At 39.5% G+C, this 27,021-nt stretch overlaps 1 protein-coding gene across 1 annotated transcript in view; it reads left to right on the top strand.

Moving 5' to 3' along the window:
• The window catches only part of LOC108439978 (alpha-2-macroglobulin-like), a 28,819-nt gene extending 4,336 nt beyond the window's left edge, over positions 1-24,483 (top strand). The window contains exons 2-34 of the mRNA XM_017718660.2: positions 652-832; positions 924-1,080; positions 2,434-2,486; positions 2,768-2,788; positions 2,889-3,042; positions 3,130-3,214; positions 5,311-5,413; positions 5,509-5,626; positions 6,138-6,247; positions 6,356-6,517; positions 6,602-6,835; positions 6,959-7,171; positions 7,294-7,443; positions 11,915-12,031; positions 12,181-12,271; positions 12,408-12,507; positions 14,444-14,669; positions 14,757-14,883; positions 14,984-15,105; positions 15,455-15,506; positions 15,630-15,713; positions 16,839-17,015; positions 17,334-17,409; positions 17,523-17,676; positions 17,761-17,835; positions 18,489-18,651; positions 19,012-19,202; positions 19,317-19,529; positions 20,133-20,254; positions 20,573-20,654; positions 20,779-20,847; positions 23,844-23,949; positions 24,032-24,483. Of these exons, the coding sequence (XP_017574149.1) occupies positions 652-832; positions 924-1,080; positions 2,434-2,486; positions 2,768-2,788; positions 2,889-3,042; positions 3,130-3,214; positions 5,311-5,413; positions 5,509-5,626; positions 6,138-6,247; positions 6,356-6,517; positions 6,602-6,835; positions 6,959-7,171; positions 7,294-7,443; positions 11,915-12,031; positions 12,181-12,271; positions 12,408-12,507; positions 14,444-14,669; positions 14,757-14,883; positions 14,984-15,105; positions 15,455-15,506; positions 15,630-15,713; positions 16,839-17,015; positions 17,334-17,409; positions 17,523-17,676; positions 17,761-17,835; positions 18,489-18,651; positions 19,012-19,202; positions 19,317-19,529; positions 20,133-20,254; positions 20,573-20,654; positions 20,779-20,847; positions 23,844-23,949; positions 24,032-24,072 (4,129 nt within the window). The 3' untranslated portion in view covers positions 24,073-24,483. The remainder of the gene's footprint in view (positions 1-651; positions 833-923; positions 1,081-2,433; positions 2,487-2,767; positions 2,789-2,888; positions 3,043-3,129; positions 3,215-5,310; positions 5,414-5,508; positions 5,627-6,137; positions 6,248-6,355; positions 6,518-6,601; positions 6,836-6,958; positions 7,172-7,293; positions 7,444-11,914; positions 12,032-12,180; positions 12,272-12,407; positions 12,508-14,443; positions 14,670-14,756; positions 14,884-14,983; positions 15,106-15,454; positions 15,507-15,629; positions 15,714-16,838; positions 17,016-17,333; positions 17,410-17,522; positions 17,677-17,760; positions 17,836-18,488; positions 18,652-19,011; positions 19,203-19,316; positions 19,530-20,132; positions 20,255-20,572; positions 20,655-20,778; positions 20,848-23,843; positions 23,950-24,031) is intronic.
• Positions 24,484-27,021: the final 2,538 nt, after the last annotated feature.

Here is a 27,021-nt window from a genome sequence, read left to right as displayed (position 1 = left end):
ACTTTTAAAGGTTTTGTGTGAAATATATTCAGATACAGCTTTAATATGGCCAGATGCATCTATCAGCTGGCTGCATACCAAGTAAAAACATCACATAAAAATACTTTGTTTAATTAATTTTATTACTATGCATGACTTACTGGATTAATAGATTACATTAACAAGTACTAAAATGAGTTGGTGCAGTTCATGTGGAGGGGTTACTTCAAAGTATAATCTTGCCTAGTGCCTATTATAATACATAACAGGCGTGTCAAACTGGGGACCTTCTATGCCAAAGTGTTGTGGAGATTAATGTTTACCCTCATCTAACAGTCTGAATTCAGTTCACGAAAGCCTTGCTAATTCACTGATGTGCTGAATCAGGTGTGTTAAATGAGGCAGCGTGCTGAAGTCTGTAGTGATTTGGCCCACGAGGACTGGAGTCTGACACAAGTGTTCTAGAGTCAGCCTTGATCACATGTGTATTGAAACCTGCATGTTTTAAAACCCTCAGTGTGCAGTTTTGCTATAGGTGAATGATTGCATCATTTAGATGATCAGTCAGTTTGGCTCTGATTTTTGTACGTTGGTTTCATTTATATAACTCACTGTTTCAGTATTGCTTAATTTTATATCTTTTAATTGTCAGTTGCTGCTTTTTGCCTTTAGGTATTTCATGGTGATGTTTCCTGCAGTGATAGAGTCTGGATCTGAGGCTACACTGTGTGCGAGTCTAATGAGGCCTAATGAAACTCTGCAAATGACCGTTTATCTGGTTCACTTCCACCAGAACAAAACACTTCTACAGGAGACAGTGAAGGAAGACTTTCACCGCTGCTCTCAGTTTAAGGTCAGAAACAATCAGTAATTTTTCAGGTGTTATCACCATTTGATATGTCTGTAAATGGAAAATAGCTCAACATATACTGTGATCTCTACAGGCTCCACAGGTTGTGGGTGATTCGATGCAGTATATCAGAGTACATGTCAAAGGTGAACGTTTTCAGATGACAGAGAAAAGAAAAGTTATGTTAAAATCCTACAAACCACTGACATTCATTCAGACTGATAAACCAATCTACAACCCCGGCCAAACAGGTACTCCATCATTTCGGATTTCTACAGTACCTCACCACTTCCAGTGCACTATTAAATGAAAATTACAGCATTTTCCAGCTTAATGTTTATCTGCTACAGCTGTGTCATAAGGAAATATGCTTAATATGTTTAATTTGCTAATCATTGTTATTTTTCCAATGCTGTCGTAGGTAAACGTTTGGGTGCCACAATGTTATCTCTCTGAAAAACTAGACATATGTTTCACTGAAGAATTCATGAAAGCGTAAACCTTTACTGATAAAACTCAACAACTGCCCAAAGGCTTCTACAACCCCATTTCCAAAAAAGTTTGGAGGCTATGCAGAGTGTAATTAAAAAATAAAATGCAATTATTTGCAAATCATATAAACCCTGTATTTAATAAAAAATGCAAACCTATACCATAATGGATACTTTTGAACTGTGTGCTAATAAGAAGCTGGGCGGTCTTTAGCCCAGCAGACACAGTGCCCTTGATTTCCAAAAAGAATTTCAAACTTTGATTTGTTGGATCACAGGACACTTTTCCACTTTCCCTCAGTCCATTTTAAATGAGCTTGGGCCCAGAGAAGGTGGCAGTGTTTCTGGATCCTGTTTGTGTAAGGTTTCTTCTTTTGTGTTCTAGAGGTTTAACTTGCATCTTCTGGATGAAGTGATGAACTGTGTTCACAGGCAGTGGTTTTCAGAAGCGTTCCTGAGCACATGCAGTGATTTCCACTACAAGATATTTGTTTTTAATGCAATACTGCCTGAGGGCCCAAAGATCACAGCCAGTATTGGTTTTCAGTCTTGTCTGGGTTCTGAGAATCTTTTAATGATACGTTTCATAGATGATGAAATCCTCAAGCTCTCTGCTATTTTATGTTGAACAACATCATTCTTGATTTGTTGAACTACTTTCCTGCACTTTCACAGAGTGGTCCACCTCTCCTCATCTTTACTCCGTTTATTCCCAATCATGTTACCGACCTGTTGCCAATTAACCATTTTTTAAGCATTACACAACTTTACCAGCCTTTTGTTGCACCTGTCGCAACTTTTCTCAAATGCGTTGGCATAAAATTCAAAATGGACATATACTTTTCAAAAAACAATAACATTTCTCTGTTTAAATGATTGTACAAAATATAAGTAACAATGCAATGATGTGCAAGTGTCCCAACTTTTTTTGAAATGGGGTTGTGTTATAAGTATTTAATGTCAGCAAGCTCTCTACAGGCAGACAGAATGAAATTGTCTGTGGTAGCTGACTGCATGTAACAATTGCAACAGAAGGACTAGAGTTTCATAGTGTAGTAACGTTGTGTTACTCAGTGTGCAGTCTAAAATCTGATATTTCTTTATCTTTTACAGTAAACTTCAGAGTTGTCACTGTGGATACACATTTTGTCCCACTTAAACAACAGGTGAGAATATTTTTGTGACTTTGAATCAAATTATATATGAAAAAAGGCAGCTTATTGGTTTTTAGTTCAATAAATTCTGTCTTAAAAATTTCCTTTTAAACACTTGTGTTGTACAATGTTATTTTCATAAAAATGTACCTTTAGTCCAAAAAAAAACAACAAATTTTTTAGTTAGTTATTCTGCACACACCCATCTGTTGAAGGCATTCTGTTAATTTTGTGTTTCATGGTTTTGGGGGTCTTTCTTTATCACAATAATGAAAAAAACTGACTTTTTACAGTTCAGCATACTCACGCTTGAGGTAAGATGGATCCAGACATATTTCCTAACTAATTTTAACATCTGAAGCAATCTTCAGTGCAAGTTAATCAAATGTAAATATTTTTTATGGAACCAAACAGGATAATAAAGGTAACAGGATTGGTCAGTGGACGAATGTGTCTTCCCAAAGTCTGATAGTGCAGCTTTCACACAAGCTGAATCCTGAGGCTCCTGAGGGCCAGTATAAACTGAAGGTTAGGTCAGTCACACATCATTTTAAAGTGAAGAAGAACGGTAAGTGCCAGCATTACATTAGTTTTTCTACTGATAATAAATTAGCTGTGTAATGTGATGCCATAACAAGGCAAATTGGACTTTTAGTTCTACCCAGGTTTGAGATTACAGTGAAAGTGCCTCAAAAACAGAGCCTTCATGACGAGGAAATGAAGATCGAGGTTTGTGCAAAGTGAGTGATGGTTTCAAGAGTGAATGTCAAACATAAAACAGAAAATAAGACTGTTTTATTCAGTCTTTGCAGACTGGAGATATAAATGATGGAGATTTTGTGAAAATTAATGTAATGGCACCAGCGAAATCTACCTTTAACATAACCTTGTGACATAACATGCAGGTATCCAAGCTTTATATCAAAGCATCTGTCATGTATGGTATGCGCAGGCAGGCTGGATTTAAGTGCAAGCAGACTTTAGTAACAAAAACAAACTAGCAAAGTGCAAAGTAACAAACTACAGGGCTTAAACAAAGAAGCACAAACAAAACGCAAGGCAGGGAAATAACAACTGCATAAGACAAAGTCACGAGTGATGAGTGAAGAGTAGACCAGACAACCATTGGCTAAAACAAAGGACTAGATAAAGGTTACAAGAAATGGGGAACACCTGGGAGAGGGAGGAGACAGATTACACACAGGTGAAAAGGAGGAGCACAAGAACCAAAAACAAGCACATGGCTACAACACAGAGCAAGAAACAAACCCAAGAACAAGGGGAAACCGTGACAGCAGCAATCACTACTAAAACAATTGGTAAAGTTTCAGTAGTGTTATGATTGACGTGACAAAATGGAATCAGTTTTTTTTTTAATAAAATAAATGTTATTAAGATACTGTAAACAACCCCATTTCCAAAAACACTGGGTCACTGTGCAGAATGTGAATTAAAATAGAATGCAATGATATGCAAATCAAGTAAACTATATTTTTGAAAAACATATGCCCATTTTTTAATTTGATGCCAACAACACAATCCAAAAAAATTGGGACGGGGGCATGTTTACCGCTGTGTTTCATCACCTCTTCTTTTAACAATACAGTGTTTAGGAACTGAGGAGACCATTTGCTGTAGTTTTGAAAGTTTTGTTTGGTACAGGATTTTTCTTGCAGTATTTTTCATTTCATAGTGCATCAAATGATATTAGTGGATGACTGATCTGGACTGCAGGCAGGCTCTTTTAACATGGAGCAATGCTGTTGGTTTGTCATTGTCTTGCTAAAGTAATCAAGGTCTTCCCTAAAGAAGACGTCTCCGAAACATGTATATGTTGTTCAGCTTTAATGGTGCCTCTATAGATGTGCATGTCACCCATGCCATACACATAGCCCGGAGGATACAGTGTCCATGATATCCAAAAACAACTTTAAATCGGGCCATGACACTTTTCCACTTTCCCTCAGTCCATATTAAATGTGCTTGGGATGTGGCAGCGAATCTGGATCCTGTTTAAATGGGGTGTCTTCTTTGCCTTTGAGTTTTAACTTGCGTTAGTGGATGCAGAGATGAATTTTCAGACAATGGCTTTCATGCAGTGATTTCCTCTATAGAATCATATCTGTTTTTAATGCAGTGCTCTTGGAGGACCCAGAGATTACAGGCAGCAGATACTGTTTTTTGGCCTTGCCCCTTGCATACAGAGATTTCTCCAGATTCCCTGAATCTTTTAAAGATATTTACCATAGATGATGAAATCCCGAAGTGCTATTTTATGTTGAGAAATGTTGAAATCTTGCACTATTTGCTCAGGCAGTCTTTCACAGAGGGGAAGATCATCACACTGACCTGTTGCCAATTAAACACTAGCCATTGCCAAATAACCACTAGGTGTATTTTACCAGCCTTTTGTTGCCCTGTCCTAACTCTATTGTAACCCGTCCCAACTCTGTTGGCATGAAATTCAAAATGGGCATATCTTTTTCAAAAAACAATAAAATTTTTCAGTTTCAACATTTTAATAGGTTGTCTTTTGTACTTTCAAAGAATGATTGAGCATTGAATAATTTGCAAATCATTGCATTTTGTTTTATTTACATTTTGCGCAGCACCACAACTTTTTTTGGAAATGGGATTTTAAAAGGGTCAGTCAAAGTAATAAGATTTGAGTCTAAAGTTTGTCAGTTTAAAGTCTAAAATGTATTTCTAACTCTGAAGTTGAACAGTTTCAGTAAAATGTGGCATATATGAATAAAATGTCAATAAAAAACAAACTATACAGTGTGTTTATACTCTCTGCCTAATTTTTAAAAAAAAAGAAAGTGTATTTTTGAAGGTACACTTATGGACTGCCGGTACCTGGTAAAGCACTTGTGCAAGTGTGCTGGGCAAGCTATTTCCGTCGGTTTACTTCATTATGCATGGTTGAAACTGCGGAGGTGTGTACTGTATCTAATACTATATTAGATGGATACAGTTTCTTTACTAATGAGACATTCTCACAATGTATTTTCTTTTTTCTTTTTTCCTGTAGATAAAAGAGAATGGATGTGCCTCTCCAGTATTCAACATGTCACATTTCACTGTCAAAAATCATGAATGGTATTTAAATTATCTTGATGCTAATGTTACAGTCACAGAGGAAGGAACAGGTGATTTTTACACCTACATACAGTAGGTATGACATACAGAACACTGTTAGAAATAACGGTACTGTGCAGGTACATTTCCGTTCATGAAGGTACACACAATGTAAATGTTCCCTAAAAGTGGCTTTAAGATCTAGTTGTATCCCTTTGAGTAAGTTTTCCTAGGTGAGAGTTACATATTTGTACCTTTTCAGACCCTAATGTTTTAAAATGGACCAATAAAATAAAAAGCCTGGAGATAGGATGAGGTGTGTGGAATCAGTACAGCTAAGAAAATATAGGATGGATTATGGTACAATTATGTTTCCGTGACTAAAGGTAGTGAGATGTACCCTTGAGCGAACCACCAAAGTGACAAGAGGGGGACTGCCCCAGTGATAGTTTCATAACTTTTATTTCTGGAAGTTTACAGATGATATAATTGAGAGAGAAATGCACTTGTGGCAAATCATAATAATGAAACAATGTGCATTTCATTTTTAGATGTTTAGTAACATGTTTGTTTTTGTTCTAGACTTTTCCATGGAAAAATATGAATCTATAGAGATTACTGATGACATTGGTGAAGTTGAGTTTCTTGATGTACCTGAAACTTTAGAATTGGACACAGTTATAGAGGGAAAGGTGAGTGTTTTACATGCAGTCTTTCTTTAGTACTTTTACTTGTTTTGCTTCTCAGTTTTTTTTAATTCACAGTTTGACAAAAAATGTTGTTTTCCCCCTGATCAACAGATCAAAGTCACAAAGTTCACTGGAAAACCAATTCCTAACAAGAACGTTTATCTTATGAAAGGTGATGCTTGGTCTCCAAAACTACTTCAAAATCTCACTACAGATATCAATGGATTGGCCAGATTCTCAGTTAATGCATCACGATCCTGGTTTGCACTGATGGTATGGTATGATTATCAAATGTTTTCAGAGAGTTTGTGTTCACTGTCTTTTATTAAAGCAAATTCTTGTTTCATTGTTTTCTAGGGAAGTTTGTACCCACCTAGCAAATTAAAGGAATTTGATATGCCTTTTTCTAAAATAAGTTTTGCATTTTTTGAACGACACCGACCTGCTGAACCTTACAAGCCAGTGCACAGTGAACTATCAGTAGAGAGCTTGGAGGAACCACTTCGATGTGGTTCTGAATTTTCTATAAATATTAAGTACTACATTATTGGAGAAACTGCTGAGAATTACAGCACTGATATTATATACATGGTGAGTACATTAAGTTTGTTTTAAAGTGAGCACTTGTATTTCATTTCCTCTATTTAGACAGCTTTAAGTAAAAACACAGCTGGTTGTATTTTCAATATGATGTTTTTTGGTTCTTTGGTGCAGGTCATGTCTAAAGGAGCCATAGTCCATCATGGATATGAGAAAGTTGAAGTGAAAGAATCCAAAAAGCTCATAGAGGGAAAAGTCTCATTCAGACTGTCTGTTGATGCTCGTCTGGCTCCTGTAGTGCAGGTTCTGGTGTACTGTGTGCTGCCCAGTGAGAAGATCATCACTGCTACCAAGAAATTTAATGTGGAAAAATGCTTCAGAAACAAGGTAATATTGACATGTGGTTTTTTTAATCTATGTTTTTGTATTTTAAGGTAGATGGTGGCTTTAAATCAATCATTATTAATATGAAAAAAACTGTCTAAACCTGTTTCCATCATGATCTTCAGGTCTCACTGCAGTTCTCTCCCACTGAGGCAGTTCCTGGTGAGGAAAACACTCTCCAGCTCTCAGCTCAGCCTGGTTCACTGTGTGGACTCAGTGCTGTGGATCAGAGTGTGTTCAGCATGGAGCAAGGAAAACGCCTGAATGCTGACGAGGTGATGTTCAGGTTTAATGAATATTGATTCTGGTCCTTGAGGCCCTCAACTGTTCATTTCAATGCTTTACTTTGTCCCAACACACCTGATCTAAATAACAAATTCTCATCTGATTATCAACCTCTTATGAGTTGATGTGCATGTATTAAAGCATAGGACGTACTGTGTAAAGAGGATTAGGACAGGCCGGTGGGCATCCAGGGAAATGGCTAGCAAACACTCTGTTAGGGGTGGCATAAACCATTTGACCATTTGGTGAGGTTTAGTCTTTCTATGTTTTTTGACAAAGGGTTCATCCAACCTTCTATATTATTTGAATTTTAAATATTATCATGATTAGACAGTTTGACAGATTGATTGTCTTATATTTTAAACTGTAATGTTTAATTCTACAAAGACTCAAAAGCATCCCTGAATATTCTGTAATAACTCTCGCTAGGACAAAGCAATCAGAATGAAACAACGTGCCCTGAATATTCTGTTGTAACTCATGTTAAGATGAACCATTCTAAGACATGTGATGCTGAAAGTGATCTCCGTTTTCTGCCAGATACATTAAGAGGTGCGGGGGTATGCAACCGGAAATGATTGGCTGTGAGTTACATAGCTTGCTAAATGCACCAATATTAAGGATTTTATTTATCACCATTTCTCTGTTCCAGGTTTAGCGGCACCTATTTTATAAGAGGACATGAACTGCATATACATTATGTGACTCAACCATACAAAGCAAGTAGCGTTGCCACCTGGTAGCAACCCACTAACAAAATACTCTTTGTTGATGTCCAGTCAAACAGTATGCTAAATTCAAGCATAAACAGAAAGCAGAGAGTAGTAAATCACTTCCTTGACCTGTATTTTTAAATGAAAACAGTGCAAAGATAACATTTTCAATGTATACCTCATTAACATTTCTTTGTAAATATATGCTCATTCTGAAAATTTGCCTGTTTCCACCGCTGAGAAAAATGTAAACATTTTGTCAGTCATAATAATGAGAACTTTTCACACAGTTATGACTTGGGGCAGGTTGCAACAACCAGGATTAAATTAAATAGGAGCTAGGAGCTATTCAAGGATTTGATAATGTGGATTTAGATCATGTTGCATTGCCAAGTCATTGTCGTTAACCGCTCAGTCCAGATAGGATCGCAGTGGCAGCTGAAATAGCAAAGAATCAGAGACGTACCCCGCAACTTTGTCCAGCTTATTCCTGGGGACCCCAAGCCGCTCCCAGGCCAAATTGGAGATATAATCCCTCCAGCGGGTTTTAGGATGATGCCGGGGTCTTGTCCCAGTAGGCCGTGCCTGGTACACCACCACCGGGAGGCGTCCAGGGGGGCATCCGGATCAGATGCCCGAACCACCTCAGCTGCCTCCTTTCAATGCGGAGGAGTAGCGACTCTTACAAGCCAGTCCTCCCGGATGACCGGATGTCCTCATTCTATAAAATAGAGTGTAGCCTGCCACCCTACAAAGAAAGCTAATTTCTGCCCGCTTATATTCGCGATCTCACTCTTTCAGTCATTGCCCACAGCTCATAACCATAGGTGAGGGTTGGGATGTAGACTGACTGGTAAACAGAGAGCTTCGCCTTATGGCTCAGCTCCCTCTTCACCACTACAGTCCGGTAGAGTGACCACATTACTGCTGCCACCAGTCCCAGCCTGCGGCCTATCTCATGGTCCTTCTTCCCAACACTTGTGAGCAAGACCTCAAGATACTTAAACCAAGTCCATTGCCCTTACCTGGAATGGGCATGCTATCATTTTCTGGTCTAAGACCATGGACTCAGGTTTGGAGGTGTTGATCTGCATACCAACCACTTCACACTCAGCTGCAAACCACTCCAGTAAGCGTTGGAGGCATCCATATGATTCAGCCTGAAGAACATCATCTGCAAATAGCACAAACACCACCCTCTGGCCTCCACACATAATGCGCTCCTGAACCAGACTACGCCCTGACATGTGGAGACAGGGTACAACCCTGGCAAAGTCCAATGCTAGCACTGAAAGAGTCTGACTTAATGCAGAGTATACGAACACAGCTCTCACTCCAGGAGTACAGAGATTGAATGGCCCAGAGTAGTAGTCCCGGCACCTCTCTTCACCCGAGTGTCCAGAACATATGGTCCCAAGTCAGATGAAACAACAATAAAGTTGATCAATGACCTTTGACCAAGGAGCTCTGGTACCATGTACACTTATGAACATTTTTTGTTTGACCTTGGTGTTCGTTATGGACAGTCCATGCTTGGCATAGAAGTCCAATAACAATTCACCAGTTGGGTTTAGATCGGGCAGGCCATTCTTCTCAATCACGCCTCTTCAGGTCTCCCAGTTATTGCCAACGTGAGCATTGAAGTCTCCCAGTAAGTCTGTGGAGTTTGGCACTACGGACCCTTTCCAGAACCCCACCCACTTGCTCCAAAAAGGCAGAATATTTTGTGATTTTAATTCACATTGAGGCGACCCTCTCGTCCACCAGGAAAAACTCCGACTGCACAGTCACCAAAGTCCACTTTGTAGATGCAAAATCAGAGACGGTAGCTCATCTGTTGCACAGTTTGTTTTGGTCCTCCTCTACTCCTTCGTCAGTGGTCACAGGATTCTGCTCACAGTATGCTTTTGACTGGATGTGTTTGGTTGGTGGACGATTCTTAGTCTAGCAGTGACACTGAGGTGTCTGATCCACTTGTACCAGTGCAACACGCTACCATACCACCACCATGTCAGTGGCAGTGTTGAGAATGACCCTCCGTTTATAAGTGTGTGTGTATGTGTGTTCATTGTTGCTGTCATGACAAAACCTCATATCTCCAAAATGTTTACTTAGAGGAGATTTTTAACTTCAAATGAAAGTCAATAGAGCAAGAATTTTATTCAAGTAATTTTGGAACATTTTCCATTGCTCCTATTATACTGAAACACCTATAAATCTCAACTGGCCTTTTCCGATTCTTTAAAAAAAGTAAAAAAGTGATAAAAATGGACAGTTTTGTTCCAACAGGAGCTTTATATTCTTTAGCATGTTCAATAAATATTCTGCTTGTTTATTCTGGGTTTCTGTAGCTTTATTCTCTGGGTTTGTCCTTATGGGATGGGAATGGGGTGAGCCACTTTGTTCTGTGTTTATTCCTGTAGAACAGGTAGAACTGTGTCATTTACATGCACTCAATCTGATCCTATTGGTAACAGGATAATCTGATCCTCCGATTATTCAAATGGTCATATAAACACCTTACAAGAAAGAGCTGAGCCATAAGGCAAGGCTCTCGATTTACTGGTCGATCTACGTTCCCACCCTCACCTATGGTCATGAGCTTTGGGTAATGACCGAAAGAATAAGATCGCGAATACAAACGGCCGAAATGAGTTTCCTCCGCAGGGTGTCTGGACTCTCCCTTAGAGATAGGGTGAGAAGTTTGGTCATCCGGGATGGACTCGGAGTAGAGCTGCTGCTTCTTCATGTCGGGCATCTGGTTAGGATGCCTCCTGGCAAGTCCACCTGGGAGGAGACCCTGGGGAAAACCCAGGACACGCTGGCGTGACTATATCACCCAGCTGGCCTGGGAGCGCCTCGGAATCCCCCTTGGAGAGCTGGTGGAAATGGCTGGGGAAAGGGAGGTCTGGGCTTCATTGCTTAGGATGCTGCCCCCGCGACCCGAACCCCGGAGAAGCGGAAGATAATGGGTGGATGGATGGATGGATGGATGGATGGATGTAAACACACTCAGTGAAAGCTTGAATGCAAGTGATTGCAGACCTGAGCTAATGATAGAGCTAGCTGTTAGCTTAAAGCCTTACTCTCTGTTTGGCATGGCTGGGGCTGATTACAGCCTTTAACAAGCTCATCGTCTTGTGCAGAAGTTTTCTTTCTGGAGTAGTGTAAATGTGATTTTTGGGTGAACTATTAATTAAAATAGCTGTTACGCGTCCCTCTGGCTCAGTCGGCTCAGAGGTTGATCTCCCAGAAAAATCCACTTCCCAGGATGCATCCACAGATCACATGACTTATACGTCAAAACTATCAGCCAGTCATTACTGTTCCAGATACCCAGCTCTCCTGAATATTGACAAGCGCCAGCAAAGTAATAGTGATCTAATTCAAGTGTTTTTACTCTTAACCTCATGTTTACACATTACTGGATTTTTGGTATCGACCCTGACCGGTTTCAATGGTGTGAATTTGGTTCTTATTAAAAGCCCTTCTCTTTGCGCCTGGTGTATTCATCCCAGCCTGATTCATCACAATAGCACAGTATTGCACTAATACAGCAGCAATAGAATAAAATAGAATCTTTCATATGCTTATTCAATACACATACATTTAGAGCAACAGAGGAAGTGGAAAATCCTTTTTTCCCCCACGTTAATAATACACACAGTGTTTGTATGTGTTATTTTGCAAGAAATAATAATAATGATAATGATAATTTAATTATTAAGTTCATTTATGTCTGTCTTAGGTCTTCAACTTGTTGCCAGTGACATCAGTGTCTGGTTATACCTTTGAACTTTTTGATGGTCAGAAGTGTCTGCATTTTAGCTACAAGACACAAGCCCATGTTGACAATATTCTAAAGGTAACTGACTGTTTGTCAAATACAGTGTAAATGCTTGTATAAATAACTTGGTACAAATATTTTGACGCTATATAATTAAATCTAAAGAGAAAAGAGAATTTGCATGTATTATTTGAAAGTGAATTGGTCTCTTTTTCATCTTCGTACAGGGTGTGGGGATTAAGGTGGCAACCAATTTGGCTCGGAGAAATGAGGAATGTTTCAGACACACAGATATTCCGCCTCGACGCTATGGTGAACGTATGTTGGAGGTTCTGTTTGTACATCGATTTCCTCTGCTTGCTATTTGCAAGAATGTTTAACAGGTTGTGCAGTAATATATTGTATACTGTAATATATACAGTATACGCTCTGCTAATTCTTTGTGGATTTTAAGGTGGGTTCATTGCAGATCATGGTCGTTCAAGACACAGCACGAATGCAGAGTCTGGACCCGTTTCCCCAGAAACTTGGATATGGCAACTTGCTGAAGTGGGGTTAGTGAATCAGCAAATTACTTCTCAAAGTTATTTGGGGCAGTCGTGGGCTGGAGGTTAGGGAGCTGGCCCTGTGACCGGAAGGTTGCCGGTTTGATCCCCAGGGCAACAGTCCATGACTGAGGTGTCCTTGAGCAAGACACCTAACCCCCAACTGCTCCCTGGTCGCCGTGGATAGGGCTGCCCACCGCTCTGGGTTAGAGCCGCTAGAGTTAATTGGATTAGGTGGGTATTACGGCTGAATGAATAGGGCAGAATATCTGCTAAGGATGGACCGTGTCAGGGGGTATTTGGGAGCACACAGATTGAAGGAATTTTTGGAGAAAAGCATTTTTTCAAATTCCAGTATAAATATATTAAAACTTAAATATTCTTTACTTAGATACAAAAATGACTGAAACAAACAACACAAAAAAATAAAGCAATGCATTGCAAAAGAAATACTATTATACAACCAAAAATAAACCAATACGATAAGGAAAGCAGGTGAAAGCAAACCGTTTGAAACTCCCTCAACAAATTCACTATTGCATGGAAATGTGCTTTCCTGAAAAATGAACAGTGAGCTCTAAACAGTAGCTCTGTTATTTTAAACTTTTGTTTAATATAAATGTAAACCACTCAGCACTTATTCAGCAGTATGTCAATTAGATGAGCTCCTTCTCACCTTGATGCTAATCCAACACCCCTTCAAGTTCCATTAAAGAAAACCAAGCACAAACTAGGCACATGCACTCATCTCAGTTACTTGGCCGTGCATGCTGTAAGCAGGATTAAAGGTTTTCACATGATTGCTTTTAAATGGCTGACTGTTTGTTATGGCCATACCAACAGTGATTGCACAATTCAAATTGGAGCAATATTTTTTTCTGACCATTATTGTGACTCTGAATTCATTTGATATTTTATTTCTATAAATTATGAATCAGGCCTGTGTTTTTCGCCAAGAAGACCAACATGGCTTGAGGCTTGAATGCTGAAGCTAGCCTGTCAGCCTGTTAGTTGTAGTGTTTTAATGTATACAGTCTGAGTGTCTGTTTGCTTCTGTTTGGTCCAAAGCTCGCTTTACTTAGTGAAACTTTGTATGTTTTTAGTCGCCTGCAACAAAGTTTTATACGACTTGACAGTTACGCAAAGATATTTTTAAAAAATGCAAATAAAACCTGTTTCACTAGTGCACTAATTAACCAAAGTAGCTGTTTGTACTTTTGGCAACTACAATTTACACTGTGAACACATCAAGGTGTGTTTACATATGTGCAGCATTTATATGTCTTCATATATTTTTCCAGTGGTCCTTGCTGTTTTTTTTTCCCTTATTTTTGTACGCTATTTCTGTTAACTATTTTCTAGGGTTATTAATATGAAAGTAAAGCCAGCGTAACTCAGATACAGGCAGTTCAAGAGCTCTGTGTTAAGTTAAATTGCCCCATTTTGTGAGTTCAACATATGAATTTAGAAACATTGTCATTGTGTAATTAAATCCTCTGCATTTAACCCATCCGTGCAGTGAAACACCCACAAACATGCACACTAGTGAACACACACACTAGGGGGCAGTGAGCACACTTGCCCAGAGCACTGGGCAGCCCTATCCACAGCACCCGGGGAGCAACTGGGGGTTAGGTGCCTTGTTCAAGGGCACTTCAGTCATGCACTGTCAGCTGAGGGGATCAAACCAGCAACCTTCCGGTCACAGGGCTGGTTCCCTAACCTCCAGCCCACGGTGGGAAGAACGAGGGAGGAGAGTAGGAATAGGAAATGCAGCTCTTATAAAAATGTCATGCTTTTTGACAAACGTTTTCGTAATAGTAATTTTTTTTCTTAATTTTCTTTGCTGTTATAGTGACATGCTTTTTGTACTTAATGCAAATGTCATAAACAGAAAAAAATGATAATTTCTTTTGATTCTTGAAATGTCAATGCTTTTTAACAGAGACTCTGGATCAGCACAGGTTCCTGTCACTGTTCATGATACTATGACCACTTGGGAGGCAGATGCCTTCTGTCTGTCCTCTAAAGGTCTGGGTCTGGCTCCTCCTGTTCAGCTTCGTGTCTCCCAGCCCTTCTTCCTGGAGCTCTCCCTGCCCTACTCCATCATCCGGGGAGAGGAGTTTGAGCTGAAGGCCACTGTCTTTAACTATCTCTCCAAGTGCATTATGGTACTGTAAGATCAACATTTTATGTCTTCACCAGTCTCTCATCACTTCACATCCACAGTAAGCTGATCTTCTTTGCTTCACGGACAGGTTAAAGTGACTCCAGCTCCTTCCTCACTCTACACTCTGAAAGCCTCCTCTGATGGAGAGTATTCATCCTGTCTGTGTGCCAGTAGTAAAAAGATCTTCAAATGGACTCTTGTTCCCTCTGTGCTTGGTGAGTTCTAAACCTCTCGAGTTCAGACATAACCTCTCATTTCTGCTGAATTGTTTTTAGTGCTAATAAACTCCTCTCTGCATCTTTTGATGTGTTTTAGGGGTCCTGAATGTGACGGTCAGTGCTGAGGCAGAACAGTCACAGACTGTGTGTGACAATGAGATTGTGAGTGTGCCTGAGAGAGGCCGCATTGACACAGTCACACGAAGCCTGCTTGTACAGGTAGGACTAAAAATGTTGAGTTTGATGATGATGATGATGATGATTTTTAATTATAATAATATCGAACAACTTAAATCCCGATTATTGTCACATCACATGCGTGCGGAGGTGATTAAAAATGTTAGGTATGAGGCCCCCTTGTGGTACTTGAATGCAAAGTTATAAAAAATATATTTAAAAAATACACACTAACCTCTAAATATACATATTACTGTACACCAGTATTGTGCTGAATAATATTCTGTAACCTTCTTCTTCTTCTTTTTTTCTTTTTCTTCTTTGTTATTATTATTATTATTAATATTAATTAATAATTAATAATTATTAATATTAATAATTCCCTACGTAGCCTGAAGGTACAGAAAAGACCAAGAGCCAGAGTTGGTTGCTGTGTCCACGAGGTTCGTTCTACACATTTTACCATTTCAACTTAAATGATTTATATCTGACTAACATGTTTATTCTTCACAGTGAGGGTGAACATCAGACTGTACTGCACAGTAAACTGCCTGTTTCACTCACAGGAAACAGTGTTTCAGAGGAGATGGAGCTGGTTCTTCCTGAAGATGTGATCGAGGGATCAGCACGAGCTTCTGTTTCAGTGCTTGGTAGGAAAGGAAACATTTAGTATGAAGACTTTTGTGTTTAGGTGGTATTATTTCAGCCGTCATTTCTGGACACAAAATAACCACAAATCATCAATCACTTAGTCCAGATAGGGATGTGGTGGCAGTTGGGAGAGCAGAGAATCCCAGACGACCCTGTGCGCAATTTCCTCCAGCTCATTCCCGGGGACCTCATCAAGTAGAATGTAGCCTGTCACCCTGTGAAGAGAGCTCATTTCCGCAGAACATGGTTGTAAGCCTGCTCCAAGTCCACAAAACACTTATAGAATGGGTTGGTAAACTCCCATGCCCCTTCAAGAATCCATGAGAGGGTGAAAAGCTGGTCCAAGCCAGGTCTCGGAGAAAGCCTGTGCTAGTCTAGTCTTCACCCTCTTAGTGTTGGTACCATCGTGTGATTGGGGGAGTCCTAACTAGCGGGTGGAATTGGAAACATCTAAAGCGGGGAGAAAATTGGGTAAAAATAATTTAAAAAAAAAGAAAGAAAAATTAGTGTCATTCTTAAAGCGTGGTGTTTAGACATACACACAAGAATGTAGAATCTGAACATTTTATTCCAAATCACTGAAAATCTTATGAGGCTGCAGCGAAAACCCTAGGGCTGTGCTGGAGGGTAACCGCATTTAAACATTATCTTTTCATATTTTGAATTTTTAAAAGTTTAGTTTACTTATTTTTGGAGTTCACTTACCCAAAGAAAAAAATTAAGCTGCCGTGTCCTTCACGGATCACGGCTGCAGGGTGTCCTATCTTGTTTAAACCTCTTTCACGTCCTCACATGCTCCTTCTCCATCGCCCAGTTTTATTCACCAAATGTAAACAAGCTAAAGAGACCATAAGCACACCTCATGCTGTATGCTTATGTTGTGCATTCCTCAAAAGAAACCACAAAAAAAAACCCTAATAGGTGTAGCCTTCTAAACAACATGACACATTCAATACAATTTGAGACTAAACATATCTAGAAGAACAGAAACACCATGATTCTTAATTGGCTGTACTCTGGCAGGGTGGTTGTGTGGTCTTGAATGTTCATGAACAACATATGTATTTTTCTAGGTCCAAAAGGATATTTTCTCTGAATACTTAACTAGCATTCTTGTTGTGTAGGAGACATACTGGGCCGTGCACTAAAGAATATTGATGGACTGCTGAAGATGCCACATGGCTGTCAAGAACAAAACATTGCTCTCCTCGCCCCCAACATCTACATTCTTCAGTACCTGGAGAACACTGGACAGCTCACTGCAGCCATCCGTGAGAGAGCTACTGGTTTCCTTAAGAGCGGTGAGAGATCTTATCTTCATGAAGAATCTTGAAACATATTTTCCACAAAGACGCAAACACAGATGCTTCGAGCTACGCAGATGGAGTTTCACATGTAGTATTCCAATGCAAGCGTTAGCTGTATTCTGAGTATTACAGTGGAATAAGCAAAAGAAGAACTCATGGCGAGTTTCTACAGAGAGACTGAGTGTTTGCAGTGTGTTTGCTGAGTGCTGTCATTTGCGCTCGTGTACTTGCATTGAATATGTTTCCGATCTTAGCCATCATGAGTAGACTGTGAACGTCTGAACTGACCAGGATAAAAAATCTTTTACACAGAATATCAGAGGCAACTGAACTACAAGCATGTCGATGGTGCCTACAGCACATTTGGCAGCGGAGAGGGGAATACATGGTGAGAAAATGATCACGTGCAGCTGGAAGATTTTTTTTAAACTGCCATAAATTATATATATATTATACACAAAAATATGCAAAATATTTGTTAAAAAGTATCATTACCCCCAGGTTAACTGCTTTTGTCCTGAAGACTTTTGGCAAAGCACAGCATTACATCTTTATTGATCCACAAAACATTGACCGTGCAAAGAAATGGCTGATAAGTAATCAGAGACCAGACGGCTGTTTTATAAGACGAGGACAAATGTTAAAATACACAAACGTGAGTTTTTGGAAACAATTTTTTTTCCCAGTAAATTAAATGGACTGGTATCTGTATTCAATGTAATGTTCTACTGTCTGCTAGGGTGGAATAAATGATGACATGACCATCACTGCTTACATCACTGCATCATTTCTTGAGCTGGGAGAAGAAGTGCAGGTGAGGACACTGATCAGTCTGTGTCAATTATGACCTTTACATGCACTACGTAAATTTCTTTATGAAGGACAGACAAAAAGCATCATAAGAATTTGGCAGCGTGCTCAATTTGATGCTTGCTCTACAATCATGTGACCTTTACACCTTCAGCAAGCAACATGAACAAGTGACAACAATAAAACCAAAACACTCCTATTATAATCAATGGATCTGCCTACAACTGCTGCAAGTGGTGGAGCACAATGTGATGAGATGTTACGTGTTGTTTTTAATGACCACGTTTCTGTTTTTGATGTGTTGCACTGGCATTCCACCTCAAAATGGAAGAGGAGAAACTCTTCCATGGGGTAGAGAAAAAGAGGGATCTCTGTGACTTTTCCAGCAAACAATTTAAAGAAAAATCGACTACGTGCTCAAAGTTTGTTTTGTGTCATTGATTGACACAGACTTAGCAGATGCAACTGAACTGCTCAACACCAGGTCGCACATGAGTCCATAAAGCACTACATTCTTTAAATGGTCCATATGGATTACAAAGTTGGGAAGTGATTTTTCACTCTGTTATTGTACAGTGTGTCTTAACACCTGAGCCATGGAAAGACTTTCAAACCACTGAGTTTTCTTCTGCACTCTAATTTACATTTTGATTGTAGGATCCTGTTGTGAGTAAAGGATTATCATGCCTGAAGTCCTCAATTGGAAACCTAACAAACACCTATGCCACTGCACTGCTGGCTTACACTTTCAGCCTGGCTGGAGAGCATGATGCTTGGGAGCAGCTGCTGAAGAAGTTGGATAGTGTTGCCATTTCAGGAGGTATGAAATCATTAGAAGAAATAGTCATTGAGTGCACTTACATGCACTTAATCATCTGATAAGTACAGAAACTCATATTTTGTCAGTAATTCACTCATTTAGATACAAATGCACTTGGGCAGTCAGCTAAAGGGAAAATTGATTGCTAGACTGACTGTTAATGAAAGGGTAGTCATGCACTGAAAACCTTATTACTTAGCTCTTTTGCCTTAGTCCGATCTATTGAAATCAGACTATGCTGTTTACACAATGCACTTGCTATCACTGTAATCACCTGGTCTTGGGCTCACAGGCTTATGGTTCATCTATTATTATCTCTAGATTGAGCTTATTTGAGTTATATCTTGTTCTTTTATACAGATGGTCGCCTTCACTGGTCTCAGTCAGCATCAGATGACTCTGACTCCTTGTCAGTGGAGATCAGCTCCTATGTTCTGCTAGCTGTTCTCACTACATCTGAAGTCACTGCTGCTGATTTGGGCTATGCTAACAGGATTGTCAGCTGGCTGGTGAGGCAGCAGAATCCCTATGGAGGCTACGCCTCCATCCAGGTATTCAAATTTGAGTCCTTTTAGTAACTCTTTCTTTTCTGATCACATAATACATCATTGTAGAAATCAGAGCTGTAAATGTGTAATTCCTTTTTGTTTTTGTGTTTGGATCAGGACACAGTGGTGGCCCTCCAGGCTCTGGCTCTGTACTCCACCAAAGTGTTCAGCTCAGATGGCTCCAGCACAGTAACTGTACAGTCAGATAAAGAGAGTCATGACTTTGATGTGAACCAGAGCAACAAGCTATTGTACCAGGAGAGACCACTACAGGTTGTTCCTGGCAAATACAGCATTTCAGTGAAAGGCTCCACCTGCGTGTCTGTGCAGGTCAGTGTGTCTAGTATGCAGTGGTGAAGAGGGGGAATTAGGGTGGGACAGGCTACCTAAAAATTTTTGGCCAACCTGGGTTTCATGTAACTGGTAATGAAAATAAGTTATTATTATTATTTTTTAAAGCGGTGTATGTTTTGTGTGTGTTTGTAGCCATTAGTAGCCCTTCTGAGGACACTCTGGCCATATTGAGGGCCTGATTCACCACATTGGGCGGAAAAAGCGTTTTGCCACACAAAATGTGTGGCATAGGAAATCAAAGCTATTTATAATGTCATTGTGACAGTGATTAGCACATTGATGTCCTTTTTTAAAAGTACAGTATTGACACCTGTGTTCTTGGCATGAACCAATCAAAATCCACATGCAAATGAGAACACATGTTGGCAGCTAAAATTGTTGTAATGAAAAACAAAAACAACAACAAAAAAAAAATAGATATGAATTTTATGGAAAGGAAGAAGTCTTAGAATTCACTTTTTAATTTTAGAAAAATTACATTAAGAATTTGCACCATTTTCCAGTACGTTACAGTTACTATTTTTACTAATATGAATTATAAGTTTATCAAGTAGTCATCTCTTTTATCCTCAAATGCAGGTGGCTCTTTTCTACAATATCCGCACAAATAGTGAACCCAGAACATTGAGCATCGAGGCTAAAACTGATGGAAATTGCACAAAATCATTTGGATACACCCTGGCTATCAACTTCACAGTCACGTAAGAGTGGATTTTCTATTAATACACAAATATAATTTATACCTAACCATAAGACAAGTGGCGATGATGCATGTAGATGATACAATGCTTGTAGAGAAGTAAAATAATAATGAATAACTACACTTTAGTTGATCACTGCAAATTTCTAGAAGGCAGCGCCAATCTCCAGTACTGCCTGTATCAACCTGTCATCTGAGCTTAATTTGATAACTGCAGAATTCTTTGACTAACTAAATATGCTCATATTATATTATAATAACAGTAGTTTCAATATCTGTTGCCTAGTCTCTAACTCATGATGTTCATTTATTTTTACAGTTATAATGAAGAATTAAACAGCACTAACATGGTCATAGTGGATATAAAAATGTTATCAGGATTCACAGCAAATTCCAGTACTGTAAGTAGTGTTGAAAGATTAATAAACACATATGCAGTAATTGTTCATTTAGATCTGCCAACTGATGTCTCTATTCAAATATTTAATAAATCATTTCTGAGATGTAATTATCTTGTTTCTTCAGCTAAAAAACAGCCCACTTGTGGAACGGGTCGATTCCATAGATGGCCATGTTTACATGTTTATAAGAAAGGTGAGAGATAAACAGTGAAATACTCCTCAGTTATTGTGGACATTGATATAGAGTAATCAGCAATTAATAAATACTGTACATTCATTCAGTACTTAATTATTGTGTTTAATTATTGTGGGTCTGTAATACAGATACTACTTATGGTTTGTCCTAAGTTACGATCTGAGAGGTCAAGATAAGATTTTTCACAAACTCATATTTGCAAACCTTAATTTAGTAATTCTCATTTTACAGCATCTTACAGCTTCTTCAAGTATTATTCAACCCCCTCCAGATTTAGCAAGTTCAACAGGTTAGAACCTCAAACTGTGAACAAGTGGCATTTATTAACAGATGCCTAAACATTACAATTTGTTCAATTACATTATCATACATAATATACACTCACGGGCCACTTTATGTTCAGTTGCTTGTTAACACAAATAGCTAATCAGCCAATCACACGGCTGCAGCTCAATGCATTTAGGCATGTAGAGGTGGTCAAGACAACTTGCTGAAGTGCAGACCGAGCATCAGAACGGGGAAGAAAGGTGATTTAAGTGCCTTTGAACGTGGTGTGGTTGTTGGTGCCAGACGGGCTGGTCTGAGTATTTCAGAAACTGCTGATCTACTTGGATTTTCATGCACAACCATCTCTAGGGTTTACAGAGAACGGTCCGAAAAAGAGGAAATATCCAGTGAGCGGTCAGTTGTGTGGATGAAAATGCCTTGTTGATGTGAGAGGTCAGAGGAGAAGGGGCAGACTGGTTCCAGATGATAGAAAGGCAACAGTAACTCAAATAACCAAACAAAATCTCTGAGGAATGTTTCGAACACCTTGTTGAAAGTGTGCCATGAAGAATTAGGGCAGTTCTGAAGGCAAAAGGGGGTCCAACCTTTTACTAGCAAGGTGTACTTAATAAAGTAGCCGGTGAGTGTATAATAATGCTTGTTTGCGATTTCAGCTATTAATCGTTTTTTATAGGACTTGATCATGCCGGCCCAGGTCTCTGGAGTAATATTGGCTCACTCCTCCATGCAGATCTTCTCCAAGTTGTCTAGGTTCTTTAGGAATCTCTTGTGGATTTTGATCTTGAGCTCCTTCCACAAGTTTTCAATTGGGTTAAGCTCAGGAGACTTCCTCGGCCACTGCAACGCCTTGATTTTCTCCCTTTTAAACCAGGCCTTTGTTTTCTTGGCCGTGTCCTGTTGGAAGATGAAATGACAACCCATCTTAAGATCTTTGATGGAGGGACAGAGGTTTTGGGCCAAAATCTCCGGGTAGGCTGTGCAATCCATCTTCCTGTGGATGCTCACCCCTTGGCTAAGAAACAGCCCCATAGCATGATGCTTCTACCACCATGCTTGACTGTAGGGATGGTATTCTTGGGGTCATATGCAGTTCCATCCTCTCTCCCTGGGTGTGGTTGGCACCAAATACCTCGATCTTGGTCTCATCATACCTTGAACCTTGAACCAGTCTGCCTCAGAGTCCTCCAGGTGATCATAAGCAAAGTTTTGACGGACCTTGACTTTGAAAGTAAAGGTAGCTTACAGGCTTGACAGGAATGGAAACCATTGCAGTGGAATATGTTACTTATGGTATTTGTTGAAACCAATGTCCCCACCGCCACGAGATCTTTCTGGAACTCCCTCCTTGTTGCCCCTGGGTCAGCCTTGACCATTTGGACAAGCCTGGCCTCAGCATAGGAGGAAACTTTGAAAGGGTGTCCAGGCTGTGGAAGGTTAACAGTGGTTCCATAAGCCTTCCACTGCTAGATGATGCTCCCAGTGTTGGAGACAGGTAGGCCCAACTCCTTGGAAAGGGTTTTGTACCCCTTGCCAGCCTTGTGACCCTCGACAATTTTGTCTCTGATGTCCTTGGAATGCTTGGAATTGACCATGTATGAGTGCTGTTCACTTGATTGGGGAGGGGCTTTTATAGTCAGAAAAGGCAGGAAAACACTAATAATTAATCCAAGAATGTGAAGCTCATTGTTCTTCAATTACCTCAATTACCTGACCAAACAGAATTTTGGTGGTTTGAGGGGTTGAATAATAATTGAATAATAAACTTTTGAAAATTAAAAAAAAATAATAAAATAAATAGAGGAATAACCTTATTTTTTGCTACAGTGCATTTCACATGTCCAGGCTCATCTATAGTCCAAATTTTACAATGCTAAGTTAACTCCAAATGTGTAAACCTGCAAAATCTGCAGGGGGTTGAGTTGGTGGCACTATATATGAAATTAAGAAATTCTAAAGCACTCAAAGTTGATATTGAACTGTTATATTTGTTACCAACCAACAATACATGCAGGACTGGGAGGGGCCAATCGTGACAGACATGCAAGTGTATTCTCTACATTTTCCTATCCTAGCCTCTCCTCCCTTGTTCATGTTCATGAAACCTCATCACATAAAATGAATTGAAACTGAAACTGCAGAGTGGTGGTTAAACAGAACAGAGGTTTTGTCACAGTATACTTAGCTTCAAATTTGTCGCACTTTAGTTTTGTTTTGAAACTTTTTACATTGGTAACGGCAGCTGTCGAACTAACATTTAATATTATTTTGATTATGTATTTACATTTCAGCTGGCTATGTAGTGTCCGGTGACTGAAAACATGTATCAGTTGATTATTGACCATTTGAGTAGATTTCCTAACTTTAGATAAGATTCAATGAGTTAAGATATAATTCCTAAATTAAGATAAGTTTTACTTTTGCAATACAAACTTGTGCAAAATTTTATCTTGACCTGTCAGATCTAAATCTAGTAATAAGGATAAGAAATTTCAGTAATACAGCCCCCACTAGGCTTTGAAAGGCATTTTTAAAACAATGTAAGACATACAAACATTAAGGACGACAGATTAAAAACCTTCTTGCATGTCCATAATAACCCAAAAACACACAAAGGCTAATTTCACAACAAACTGGACCAGAAACTGTCCAAACAACAAGAGATATGAAGGAGTGTTTTTACAGGGGGTCTGGTTTGTGCTCAACAGGTCCCAAGGAATTCTCCTATGAATTATCAGCTACTTATTAAACAGGTGCTTCCAGTCAAGAACCTCAAACCAGCTGTGATCAAAGTCTATGATTACTACCAAACAGGTAAGATTTTCCTAGGCTACGTGATTCTTACACTATGACTGTGGTTGTATTGCTTCTGAAATTTAATACATCTTTCATTCAGGTGACCCGTCTGAGACGGAGTACTCCTCCCCCTGTGTGTGAGCTCTCAGACCTGCAGCTTCACAGCACGAGACACAGAGAAGACTTGTTTTATCCTGATATTATTTTATCTTTGATCAGATGTTTTCCTGTTACATTGAAATTATTATGAACCTCAAGCAAGACGTGATGTTGTTATAAACATTTTTAAAGGCCAATGTTTGTGCTAAAATATGTAACATGCCCTAAAAATGTGAGTGTTCATTCAGCTCAAGGCTTTCTAACACAACAGAGATGAAATTTCCAAAAGTGGAACTGTGCAGTGATTTCACAGAATGGCAGAACAAATCAAGGGCCTGTAATCAGACTAACAATGAAAGCATTTACAGAAAACTAAATAAACGTTAATTTCACTGAAAGCTTAGTATTTGTTTTGATAATAATAATAATAATAATATAAAAAGTGATAATTTTCTCATTGTCTGAAAGTGTTTTTTTTCTTAGCGGTTACAAAATCTGTGATATGAGTGACACACACACACACACACACACACACACACACACACACACACACACACACACACACACACACACACACATATATATATATGGGTAAAACATTCACAAAGTTCAATAATAAAGCAGTTGTTAAGTGAAATGCAGGCTGTACAGAGCGCAGCCATAACATTAATACTACCTCCTTGTCTCATTGTCCATTTTATCAGCTCCACTTACTGTATATGTGTACATTTACAGATAGTTGTCCCCTCTACATGGACCCTCACAGTGCAGGTACTATTTGGGTGGTGGATCATTCTCAGCACTGCAGTAACACTGACTAACACTGGTGGTGTGTTGGTGTGTGTTGTGCTGGTCTGAGTGAATAAGAGTGTTTTTTAAAACATTCCACTGTCCATTCACTATCCACTCTATTAAGTATTCCTACCTTGTTGTTCCATCTTGTAGGTGTAAAGTCAGAGACGGTAGGTCACCTGTTGATGCACAGTTTGTGTTGGTCATCCTCTAATTATAGGTCACAGGACACTGTCGGCTGGATATCTTTGGTAGGTGGACTGTTCTCAGTCCAGCAGTGAGACAGATGTTTAAAAACCGAAGAAAGCACTACTATGTCTGATCCACTCAGACCAGTGCAAAACACACTAACTCACCTCCACCACATCAGTGTTACTGCAGTGCTGAGAATGATCCATCACCAAAACAATTCCTGCTCTATGATGGTCCTGTGGGGGTTTTGACCTTTGGGGAATAGAGTGAACTCAAAAATAAGGCCATGAAGTTCATAAAAAACAATGGTGTGTTTTAAAGGTTTGAAAAAGTGTGTATTTAAGTGATTTAAGCAATAGCTGCAATATTATTGCTATCTATCTACTTTTCTCATTTCATGGGATCACTGTACAGTATACAATATGTTTTGTTTAAGAGACCCTTTGTAGTCCCACAAACAGGGAAATTTCACCTCCGCATTTAACCCATCCGTGAAGTGAAACACCACATACACACACTAGGGGGCAGTGAGCACACTTGCCCAGAGCGGTGGGCAGCCCTATCCACAGCGCCCGGGGAACAATTGGGGGTTAGGTGTCTTGCTCAAGGATACCTCAGTCATGGACTGTCGGCGCTGCGGATTGAACTGGCAACCTTCTGGTCACAGGGCCAGTTCCCTAACCTCCAGCCCATGACTGCCCCAATATAGTACTATGTTAATACTATGAAATAAATATGAATCACATTTTTTGACCAGGTGTTTGGACTGGAAATGGATACTAAAATGACATAGCCAAGCCTCTAAGCCATCAAAGCAACTAAAGGGGAATTTAAAATTTTCCTGAAATTTATTAGCTTCACTGTGTAATGGTGAAAAAAGAGGGGGGGGGGGGGGGGGGGGGGGCGAGTGGTAGAAGAGATGGCAAGGATTCCTGGCTTCTTTGGAGGCACACAAACAGGAATACACTCCATGCGGGGTAGAAGACTTATTTAATGATAGGTCACCCACTTATCTCACCATCACTGTCCAGATAACTCAGAAGATAGTTACAGCAGACCGGCGGCTGTGCTACAGCAGCTCACCATCTTGCACGGAGGGGCTACAACTCCCTCGCGCATGCGCAGTAGTACAATACCTGTAGGCAATCGGTACAACTGACTTGACTGCAGATATAACAAACTGGTGTTTCCTGGGATAAATGCAGCCAGTGATAAACTCGACCCACATGTTCATATGTAAAATCTGAAATACATTATTTAGTGGGCATTTAACTGAAGCTACTCATATGTATTGAAGCATTAATGCTGCAGGCCTACAATATACCTGTTCTTTTTTTTGGAGGCAGTTGATCTCTGCACGCTCTAAAGTGCCAGAGAGGGATGTTTGTTTGAATAACGGAAACAGGTCAGTGACCTTATGAAAGTAATCAGTCTAAGCAGGAGATTTCCAGTAGATTGTGAGAGTAAAAGGGCAAATTTGACGTTCTCAAAAAAAACTCAAATAATGACCCGCGTTCATTTCAGCCCTTACCGTTGGCATGGTCATTTAGTGTGTATTAATCATTAACATCGTTAAATGGTCTTTCAGATTGATGGAGAATGTGCTGTAGAAAAGGGTTCTATATAGCACGAAAAGGGTTCTTTTGTTGTGACAATGAAAAAAAAACAAAAACAAACATTTTGGTGCTATATAGAACCGTTTCCAAAAAGTGACTGTATAGGTGCATTAACAGCACATTCTCCGTCAATCTGAAGTACCATTTCATCATGCAAATAGTTCTTTTAGTGCTCATGGTTCCACATAGTTTTTCTTTTTTAAGGAACCCTTGAAGAACCATCTTTTTAAAGAAACAGATACTATAATAATCTTACTTTATAAATAAAGCTTCAGGTGTATGATTTATATAGAAACATATTTAAAAAAAACTTTTTATTTTTAAAAGGAGGAATCAGTACTGATCAGTACCCACTAACAACAGGCTCAGGGAAAGCAATGCCACAATTCCA

This window comes from Pygocentrus nattereri, chromosome 17, assembly GCF_015220715.1.
Source record: "Pygocentrus nattereri isolate fPygNat1 chromosome 17, fPygNat1.pri, whole genome shotgun sequence".
Taxonomy (NCBI): domain Eukaryota; kingdom Metazoa; phylum Chordata; class Actinopteri; order Characiformes; family Serrasalmidae; genus Pygocentrus; species Pygocentrus nattereri.
This window is presented reverse-complemented; position numbering and strand designations above follow the sequence as displayed.